At 42.8% G+C, this 10,953-nt stretch overlaps 1 protein-coding gene and 1 long non-coding RNA gene across 2 annotated transcripts; one reads left to right on the top strand and one right to left on the bottom strand.

The window, feature by feature from the left end:
• Positions 1-436: 436 nt before the first annotated feature.
• LOC143363998 (uncharacterized) lies at positions 437-10,679 on the top strand. Its single transcript, XR_013083950.1, has 3 exons — positions 437-565; positions 1,043-1,168; positions 10,594-10,679. It is a non-coding gene; the product is annotated as an uncharacterized LOC143363998 (long non-coding RNA).
• Positions 2,130-7,081, bottom strand: LOC143363984 (uncharacterized). The gene is made up of 2 exons (XM_076804513.1): positions 5,992-7,081; positions 2,130-2,410 (listed from the first exon to the last, which is right to left on the bottom strand). The coding sequence occupies exons 1-2, from the start codon at positions 7,025-7,027 to the stop codon at positions 2,400-2,402; spliced, it is 1,047 nt and encodes a 348-aa protein (XP_076660628.1). The 5' UTR covers positions 7,028-7,081; the 3' UTR covers positions 2,130-2,399.
• Positions 10,680-10,953: the final 274 nt, after the last annotated feature.

Below are 10,953 nucleotides of genomic sequence, written 5' to 3' on the forward strand. Positions count from 1 at the left end.
AATAATTTTTTTGCCATGGTACCCTAATAATTTTTTACGTAGAATGAAAGGAAGAATCTATTCTATTTAAAGAAATGATGCAATTGTTAATTGCACATGCACTGCAGCATCTAAAAAAAATTTAAAGGCCTACAGATGTAGTGCTCTTCGAACCATTTATCTTTCTCCTTTATCATTTTTTCGTAAATGCAATAATAACGGAGTTATGACTTGAAACAATTGTGTGGATCACCCTGTATAAGGATGTGCGATGCTGTTTCACTAATTGTAAGTGCCAGGAACGTTTCCTATTTCCATGGTGTTTTAAAGGAGAGGTACGGATAGATTACCTAAGGAGCTGTGGAGCCCCTAAAAACATTTTTTTTTGTGCCACGCACAGCAGGGAACTGTCAACGCGCTCTCGAAAGGCCATCTGGAAAGGGTCGAGAGGCCAGAGAAGAAATTCGGTTCCAAAGCCTGACACGGTTGCCGCCAGTAAACGCTAGGGCCAAAACCAGGGTTATAATTTTGAGCCGGCCGGCCGGGCCGGTGAGATGTGCATCGACCTTAAGAAGTAATTTTGCAGGTATTTCCTCATTATTTCTTTATCAATGTTTTAATTTGAATAGATTTTGTTTTCTTGAACTTGGAATTTATGGGATATGGGTCGTAGGGATTGGTATTTTCTTATGACTTCTGTGAAATATATTCTTTAAGTTCCTTGAGTTTTAGCGCCTTATACATATATACATTATTACGTGAAGCGAGGTATGAAATTATCGAGTCGAAGTGGTCAATGTTTTTTCACTTTGCAATCATATTCACAGAAGTTATTTATTCATGATCACTATAAGTTGTTTCTATATATGTATTCATTGAGTTTATAAACATTAAATGAAGTGCACAAGTCGAAGTATTTCAGGTAGAGACAATTTCTAATCGCACCGCAAACGATCCCTTCATTTATTCTCAGGTTGTCCCTATAATTTATTTTCCTTACCGCGTGTAGTAGCTTGAAAACTTTACCTTATGCCGTTGAATACATGTTATTATTTATTTTCAGTGTTTTCAAGTGTGTGAGGCTGGCTATTGGATGCAATGTGGGTTCGCTGTTCACCTCACTGACTGGTCCCTCGGTCACCCCAGGGCCTCGTGTTTTGTTTTCAACAGTTAAGAAGAAATTTCACAGGTATTTTCTCATTATTTCTTTATTAATGTTTTAATTTGAATAGATCTTGTTACCTTGAATTTGGAATTTATAGGATATGGGTCTTAGAGATTGCTATTCCCTTATAACTTCTGCGAAATATATTCTTTATGTTCCTTGAGTTTTAGCGTTATATATACATACACTAATGAGCAAAACTGAGTCTACACTATTTGAAGCAACATAAAAGGTTTAGTTTATTAGACGAGGTGTAAAAAATTTTTGAAAAAAGTTTGAATTGGTCGGAATCGCAAAAGAAATAGTAAAAGTTGGTTTTTCTAGCTTTTTTATCTGAGCCTGTATTGAAAATTTAAAAAATGTGTTTGATTCGTTTGAATAAATTACATCCATGCTGAAAATTTTACCGATATTGGTTTATTCGTTTACGAGTTATAAACGCTTAAAAGTGGAAAATTGCCGTTTTTCACGATTTTCGACTTAAAATCGCACTTTTAATCGTTTATAACTCGTAAACGAATTAACCAATATCTGTGAAATTTTCAGCATGGATATAATTTATTCCAGCGAATCAAATACATTCTTTAAATTTTCAATACAGGCTCAGATAAAAAAGCTGAAAAACCAACTTTTACTATTTCTTTTGCGATTCCGACCAATTCAAATTTAAGAAAAAAATTTTTTACACTTCGTCTAATATATATATGTCGGAGGCTGGGCGGACTCTTCCGTCCTCGGACCCGTCGGAGATTGTCCGTCGTCGTTCTCCATCGTTTCGCTCCTTTCGCGCTTACGCGAACGTCGTATGTACTCTACACGTACACGCGATGCCGGATCGCGTAGCGCAACGAGAGGCACGTCAACGAGCACACGGGCCGCACAGAATGTTCGCGTACGTCTTTCTGTTCTTTTACTCTCGAGAAGTCGCTTTCCTCAAAGCTAGTCTTCGCTCTACCGTCCCGGAAACTATTCTGTCGCCCGTGGTCACGTTCAACAGGGTCCCAGCCCATCATTCCAGGTACCCTGTCTCGCATCTCCCTTTGCCCCGCGCGCGAAGAGGGGTAGCGCAGGTACGCAGGGACTGTTTTATTGCCCCTTCGCAGGGCAATTATCAGGGTACGGTAAATCGTTATTTTACAATTAAACTAAGTCCTATAGGCGTTACGCGTTGTTGCCGACGGGGTGCATCGCTGCCATCACGCCCCGACACGGCCCTCCTGACTGTCACACGTCCTCGTGTGGAATTGCAACGACTTTATACATCGTCTGGAAAAGAAATACCATCTATGTTTCCCGTTCGTCCATTCTGACAAAATATCGATTGAGCTCTGAATGCCATGTTTGCCATGTACTCTATGTCGAAGCACTATACACGCGTTCGATGTCATGCGGGCAATCATAACCAATTCTGGATAAAAACATATTCAGATAATTCGGTGCCACGGAATAAACAGTTCGGCCAAGCGGTTCTGACACACCGTGAGCTCAAGACAACAACATGAACTTTTAGTCCACTACTGGACACAACAGAACAAAGCCACCCATGTGGCACCCGACCAACCACGTGGTCACACCTTTTTCAGTCGACTCATACGACTCCTGACCAATCACGTGGTCACACATTTCGCAGTCATCAACATGACCCAATACATCCATCGTCTGCCGTTACATCGCCCCGCCTCCTTTACCAGCTAAACTGGGTTTGGGAATAATGGCTTACGACTAATAAGCACGACGCATGGATTTTCACGTGTTTCTTTCCTCACTGTTGTCATCCCCGACACTGGCACATTCTGTTAATTCGGTGTCGCTCCAATTACTACGGATATCAAACTCTATGGGAACAGAACTATCAGGCATCAATCTCAGTCGCTCGTGAGCATATTTAAGTACTCTATTGCCACTTACAGGCTTCAAACGATATCTGTCGTTGGGCAAAACTTCTATTATCTTATACGGACCGCGAAATTTAGCATCTAATTTCGTTTGATTTCGTTCGTGATTTTCTATAAGAACGTAATTTCCGACCGAAAATCTAACAATTTTTGCTTTGTTACTATCGAATCGTGTTTTGTCGTACGCGGCGTTTTGGTCGATCGCTTGGGTCGCTTGTTCTCTGATGTCCGAAAGGTCGAGTTCTTCGCCGTTATCATTAGCAACTGACAATGATATTGGTCTGGCAACTTTGCCTATCAGCAATTCCAAAGGGCTATGCTTAGTGGTACGATTCGCTGTACAATTTAACGCTAGTTGGACATTTTCAAGGGACTCTTGCCAGGACTTGCTATTATTTAGTTCTACCGCGGTAAGCATATTTCTAAGCGTACTCATTGTTCTTTCTACCTGACCATTGGCACGACACGTACCTGTAGCGATTAGATGCAGGTCAATATTATGGGTCTTGCAGAATTCACGAAAATTGCTGTTTGCGAAACATCTACCCTGATCGGCAATAATTCTGGAGGGGGCCCCAAATAAATTCACGCAGTAATTCAGTGCTGTGATGGCACTGGCCGCGTCTATGTTTATGGAATGTCGTAAAATTACAAATTTGGTGAACGCGTCGACGAACACAAACACGTATTCTTTTATGTTATTTTTGCCGCTAAGTTTTCCCGTAGCGTCAACATGAATCGTATGCCACGGTACGCTTACCTTTGGGATAGGATGCAGCTCGGCTTGCGCTTTACCTGAGTGAGACTTTGATAATTTGCACGTGATACAATTTTCGACAAATTTACGAATGTACTTCGACATGTTAGGAAACCAGTAATGTTGATAGGCCTTCTCTAAGGTTTTGTTCCAACCAAGATGCATAATAGACTCGTGAACATTATTAATTACGGACCATCGAAAATGTACGGGGACTATGGGTAATTGTTGACTGCGATTTTTACGTTGTATTTTTCTATGCAAAACTCCTGATTTCAACGAATATGTTTTGGCGGTATCAGGATCCATTTCATTGTTTTCCAATTGGGAAATGATCTTGTTCAGTTCATCATCTCGTAGTTGCTCAGTTTGTAACCAGTTCTCCGATATCTCGGCCAAATTAACCCGTTTCTGTTCAATCCGTTTATGACTGTCTTTGATCGGTAAAGGGTTTCGCGAGAAGAAATCCGCGTGGCTCATGCGTTTTCCTTCTCGGTATACAATGTCAAAATCGTATGCCTGTAGGAATGCCCACCATCTGTGTACTCGCGGGGTAAGGTCCATTTTTGTACGCGAGGCTTTAAGCGAGTTGCAATCAGTGACGACTAGGAATTGTCTTCCTTGCAAGAAATGGCGGAAATGTTTTATGGCATTGACTACCGCTAACGTCTCCAACTCGTATGAGTGATATCGCGATTCGGCGTCAGTGGTTGTCTTACTATAATACGCGACCGCGTGAGATTTACTATCTACTTTTTGTATTAGGACAGCACCGTAACCATCCGAGCTGGCGTCAGTATGTAATTCGATTGGGTATGACGGATTGAATAGCATTAGTGTGGGTTCGTTTATTAAATTTGCAATAATGTCTTGTCGGATCTTTTCGTGTTGCTGTTTCCATTCTATCTTTCCTTTTCCCGTAGTCAATTTGTATAGTGGGGAAGTGATCTGAGAAAACTTAGGTATAAACTGTCTGAAATAGGAAGCAAGGCCTATGAATTGCCTAAGCTGAGTCACCGTTGATGGAGGAGAAGATTCGGTTAATGCTTTTACTTTCCGCGGGTTTGGCCTGATTTCCCCCGCGGTCACTTCAAAGCCCAAATAATCTACACGTGATTTTAGAAACGCACATTTATTCAAATTGAGTGAGAATCCCGCTGACTTTAATTTTTCTAGTACTATTTGTAGCCTCTCTAAGGACTCTTGTATAGAGTTGGCCGGAATCATAACGTCGTCCAGGTAACAAACTACAAATGTGTTTACGAGTCCAGAAAGGGCTTGGTTTATGGCCCTCTGAAATACCGAAGGAGCATTACGAAGCCCGAATGGCATGGACAAATACTCGTATTGACCATCTGGAGTAACAAATGCAGTCTTTTCTATCGAGTCTTTATGGACAGGGATTTGATGGAAACCCGACGCCATGTCTAGTGTCGTAAAGTATTGTGCGTCGCTTAGTCGCTGGATTTGGTCGTTTATGAGCGGTAAGGGGTACCTATCGGGGACTGTGTTACTATTTAGTTCCCGGTAATCAACGCATAAACGGTCAGAACCGTCCTTTTTGTTAACGAGGATTACGGGACTGGCAAACGGGGAACAACTAGGTCTAATTATCCCGGCAGACAAGAGTTCGTTGATTTTGTCCTTTACAGTTTGCTTCTCATCAGGGCTAAGTCTATATGGTCGTCGTTGAACAGTACGATTAGGGTCTATTAATTTTATTTGTAACTCTCCCGAACTTATCCTACCCGTAGGTGTACCGAGGACAAACGATTCAGAAAATCCTTTTAACAGATCGATTAGTTCTTCTCTATGGGGACCAACTACATCTGTGTCAACACTATTAAAGTTATCGATCTTTTTGCCAACTTCGCAAATTTTTATTATCTTATCCCGTCTTAGACTGAAGCTATTCGCCGAAATTTCAACAGAAAACCCTTGCGTTATCAAATCGCGTCCAATCAAAATACTATAACTCAAATGTTCGTCCGGCACGACATGAAAGAGAATTTCAACGCGGTGATCGTGTATTACCACTCGGGACAGGATCTGTAAGTTACTCATCACGTTAGCGTTGCCAAGACCAATTAACCTTGTCAGATTTCTAGATCGCTTACCGGAAAATTTATTTCCCACCGACTCTTTTATCAGAGAGCATTCCGCACCCGTATCAAAACAAAATTCGTAGACCTCACCCGATTCCGCTAGTTCCGCTGTTACCGGGGCGATACTGCACAAGTTGATCTGCCGTTCCATGGGTATCCTCGGATGTGGTCTTCCATCCTCCTTCTTGCACTGTGGAGCAATATGGCCGTCCTCTCCGCACTTGAAGCAGGTAACCGGCTTTTTCGGTGGTCCCCGGTTGCTTCCGCTCGTGCCAGGCTTGGGTCCCGGCAACCTGGTAGCTCCTTGGCGTCGATGACAGTCCGTGGCTTTATGTCCTTCCTTGCCGCATGTAAAACACGTAACAACACTTTTCGGCTTCTTGCTGTCCGTTGACTTCGGTTCTCTTCCATCGGTGGTAACTGGCCGTTTACGGAACCCGAAGGCCATCAGCTCCTTTTGTAATGAAGCCCGCGTATCGATATTTGTTGTGAACGCAACGCGCTGCAGTCGAGGATCTATCTGCACGCAATGTGCCAATGTTGATGCTATTGCGATTTGTTCCGTCGACATCGATGCGTATAAATTAGTAAATGAGGCCAGCACACGGTTTGAGTATGAAGGCATAGACTCGCCTTCTCTTGGTTTTCCCCCGTTGATCCTCATCATTGCACCCACAGGGGTTTCGAACGTATCATATTGGGCTAGAAACATTTTTCTGAACTCACTCCAGTTCATGCCAGCGTAATTCACTTGCGACATCCACGCGGACGCGCCACCTTTCAATGCCCTGCTTAGAGCCATGACCAATTCGCTGCCCTGTATCGGTCGCTCTGCGAGACACACATCCACCGTTCTACACCAAGCTTTCGCACTGTAGTCCTCCTTATCCGGGTCGAACTCTGGCAGGAATATCCGGGTGGTGGCGTGTGTTGGTTGATTCACTATTGGACCTTGCATCCGTCCTAATAGCATCTCGAACATTAGCTTCCAATTTGTTCCATCGTTCTCGGGCGAGGAGACTCGCGGAGCTGAGTTTTCCCGCGAGAATCCCACTTCTGATGTCGGAGGCTGGGCGGACTCTTCCGTCCTCGGACCCGTCGGAGATTGTCCGTCGTCGTTCTCCATCGTTTCGCTCCTTTCGCGCTTACGCGAACGTCGTATGGACTCTACACGTACACGCGATGCCGGATCGCGTAGCGCAACGAGAGACACGTCAACGAGCACACGGGCCGCACAGAATGTTCGCGTACGTCTTTCTGTTCTTTTACTCTCGAGAAGTCGCTTTCCTCAAAGCTAGTCTTCGCTCTACCGTCCCGGAAACTATTCTGTCGCCCGTGGTCACGTTCAACAGGGTCCCAGCCCATCATTCCAGGTACCCTGTCTCGCATCTCCCTTTGCCCCGCGCGCGAAGAGGGGTAGCGCAGGTACGCAGGGACTGTTTTATTGCCCCTTCGCAGGGCAATTATCAGGGTACGGTAAATCGTTATTTTACAATTAAACTAAGTCCTATAGGCGTTACGCGTTGTTGCCGACGGGGTGCATCGCTGCCATCACGCCCCGACATATATATATATATCAATTATTGATTCCCCTCGGGTTAAAATTTTAATTACATCTCCCGCTTTCGCTCGCTCTTACCCTAATCTTAACCTTAAACTTATCCTAACTTACCCTAACTTAATTAAACGTATCCTAAAAACACGCCATAGCGAGAGAGAACGATCTTACACTAATGTCCGCCGCGTTCTTATTTTTCCCTCTCCCACACACACATGCTTCTCTGCTCTCCCCCCTCCTTAAACCTCACACATCCTTCCCCCGCCTCCTGGACCTCCTCTTCCGGCTGCTCTCTCTTTCACTCCATTCCAATGCATTCTCTCCATTTACTTCATCTCCCATACCTCTTCCATTCCTGCTCTTCCTCCATTCGTCCACATTCCTCATCCATGCCTCTCCTCCTTCATCCCCTAATACTTCCCCCACCATCCCCTGCCAACCACTCCCCTCAACCCTCCCTTACACATTTCCAACACATGCTCTCACGTTTCCTCCTCCCACCCACAGACCAGAGTTGGGCATTATTTAGATAAAAAATTATTTAAATAACGATTCGAATAAAAGATACTTTATCTTTATTCGAAGGTTCGAATAAAAAAAGTATCTTTATCCGACGAGTATCAGATAAATACTTTTATCCGACGAGAATTTATCCGACGAATAAAGATAATTTTTTTTATTCGAAGCGGATTTATTCGAACTTCGAATAATTTTTTCATCTTTTATCTGTATCTTTTATTCGAAGGCTTCGAATAAATCTTCGAATAACTTTTGCCGAGCGCCGAGCATCAAAGACCCAGCGACGACAGACGACATACAATGTAAGCGGATGGAGAATCGCGCACGAATGAAAGTTTAAACTTTTAGATTTTTCAACATATCGTCATCAAATTGTGACGAGCGAATGGAGGGGATTTTCCTGATGAAAATGAGGTCAAATTCGAGTGTAATCGAACAAGTTTCACTGATACGTAATGTTACGATAAAAATTACAGTCTCATTAAAGGCAGTCCAAATGATGTCGTGTTTGGACTCATTTCGATCAGAACAAGCTCTACAACTCGTTCGTCTTAACAATATTGTTCTGATTAAAAACATACAAGCATAAATTGCCAATAATGCACGATTCTCCGTCTGCTTACATTGTAGGCTGTTGGTCGGACGCTGGTCTTTGAAGTTCCGAGCTCGCAGAGCGCGCGATATCGGTGTCAAACAACTACCAATCCAATTGCAAAACTTCATTGTTTTTCATGATTTTTTTGTGGGTCTTGCGCCAACTAATTCGTGGCATTCTTCTGATTAAAATGACACTAAACACGGTACAAATTGGACTGTATTTAGCATTTTTATCCGTAGATTTATTCGAAGCCTTCGAGTTGTAGAGCTTATTCCGATCGAAATGAGTCCAAACACGACATCATTTGGACTGTCTTTAATGAGACTGTAATTTTTATCGTAAAATTAGGTATCAGTGAAACTTGTTCGATTACACTCGAATTTGACCTCATTTTCATCAGGAAAATTCCCTCCATTCGCTCGTCACAATTTGATGAGGATATGTTGAAAAATCTGAAAGTTTAAACTTTCATTCGTGCGCGATTCTCCATCCGCTTACATTGTATGTCGTCTGTCGTCGCTGGGTCTTTGATGCTCGGCGCTCGGCAAAAGTTATTCGAAGATTTATTCGAAGCCTTCGAATAAAAGATACAGATAAAAGATGAAAAAATTATTCGAAGTTCGAATAAATCCGCTTCGAATAAAAAAAATTATCTTTATTCGTCGGATAAATTCTCGTCGGATAAAAGTATTTATCCGATACTCGTCGGATAAAGATACTTTTTTTATTCGAACCTTCGAATAACGAATAAAAATATTTTTATCTTTTATTCGTTATTCGAAATTTTTATGTAGATAAATATTTTGCCCAACTCTGCCACAGACCCTACATACTTTCTTCTCCTTCTCCAACCAATCCTTTCCACCTCTCATCTCGTTTCCCAACCTGTACCTGGCCACCCTTTGCCAACTGCTCTCTGCCCACCCTTTCTTCAGATACCCTGGTATCCCCTCTCCCTTCACCCTCCAGTACTGCATGTTGTACCTTGCTCTTCCTATCTTTTCCCATCTCTCCCCCTGTTGCTTCTTCGTTTGCCTTTTCACTATCTCCTCACTCACTGCCTCTATCCTCTCCTGCATAATCTCCTCCGCCTTCTCCGGTGTCCAGCCCCTCTCTTCCCAAAAACGCCGTCTCTCCTTCACCCCACCTACTGCCACCCCACCCCTTGTGCCCTTCCTCATACCTGCTCCCAGCACAACCTAGCTAGCTACCCCCCTTTTCCCTCCCGCAACTTCTTCTCGTACCGCTATGCCCTCAACCCCGCCCTCCCTCTCAACAACTCCCTTTGCAGCTCTTCCCTCACCATATTCCCGGGTGTGTACCTCTCTACCCCTAGGACCCACCTCAGAAACCTCTCCAGCAACCTTTCCATCCCTTCCCATTCCTTCCTACACCTCGTCTAATAAACTAATCCTTCTAACTTCTCAATAAAATTCAAGTCATTTGATCTAATTTTTAAAAAGTTATGTTGCTTCAAATAGTGTAGACTCAGTTTTGCTCGTTAGTGTACATTAATATAAACAGTAATAACCAAATTACGAGAAGTGCCCGAAAACAGGCCATTTGTCCGCACTGTGCGGCGGTCTCTTTATTTTCCGAGATATTCACAAAAAACTCTATTTTGATGAAAAATTCTGCCTATTTTGAATGATCGAATTTGTTCTTTAGGGCAGGGGAGGGTTCTTTCTTAAAATCCACAAGGGCATTTTTATTATCCACCCTATGAAATTATCGAGTCGAAGTGGTCAATGTTTTTTCACTTTGCAATCAAATTCACAGAAGTAATTTTTTCATGATCACTATAAGTTGTTTCTATATATGTAATTATTGAGTTCATAAACGTTGAATGAAGTCTTCACAAGTGGAAGTATTACAGGTAGAGACAATTTCTAATTGCACCGCAAACGTTTTCTTCATTTATTCTCAGGTTGTCTCTACAATTTATTTTCCTTACAGCGTGTAGTAGCTTGAAAACTTTACCTTCTGCCGTTGAATACATGTTATTATTTATTTTCAGTGTTTTCAAGTGGGTGAGGCTCGCCAACGTATGCAGTGCGGATTCACTCCTTATCTCGCGGACTGTTTCCGCGGTCACCATCTCGGTTTCCATCTGATGTGGAATGGATCTTCAATGTAAGTAACATTACATTTTTCCTGTTGGTTGTCAGGGTGTAAACCGATCTTCATCTGCGTGTCTTGCAGGAAGATAAGTTGGAGTATTCTCCTTATCTGTTGATCGTTTTCCGCGCTAATTTACTGCATAGTTAAAGTCTTTAAATATATTTAACGGGTGGTCCATAGTAGTGGTTTCCGGAGTTATAACATTGTTAAAATGTATTCGAAGTCGTTAAGAAGTCATTTCGCAGGTATTTTCTCA

Source organism: Halictus rubicundus, unplaced genomic scaffold (genome assembly GCF_050948215.1).
Source record: "Halictus rubicundus isolate RS-2024b unplaced genomic scaffold, iyHalRubi1_principal scaffold0207, whole genome shotgun sequence".
Lineage (NCBI taxonomy): Eukaryota > Metazoa > Arthropoda > Insecta > Hymenoptera > Halictidae > Halictus > Halictus rubicundus.

Excerpts from the sequence above, each read along its gene's own strand:
- LOC143363984 (XM_076804513.1), bottom strand. The coding sequence starts at position 7,027 with ATGGAGAACGACGACGGACAATCTCCGACGGGTCCGAGGACGGAAGAG.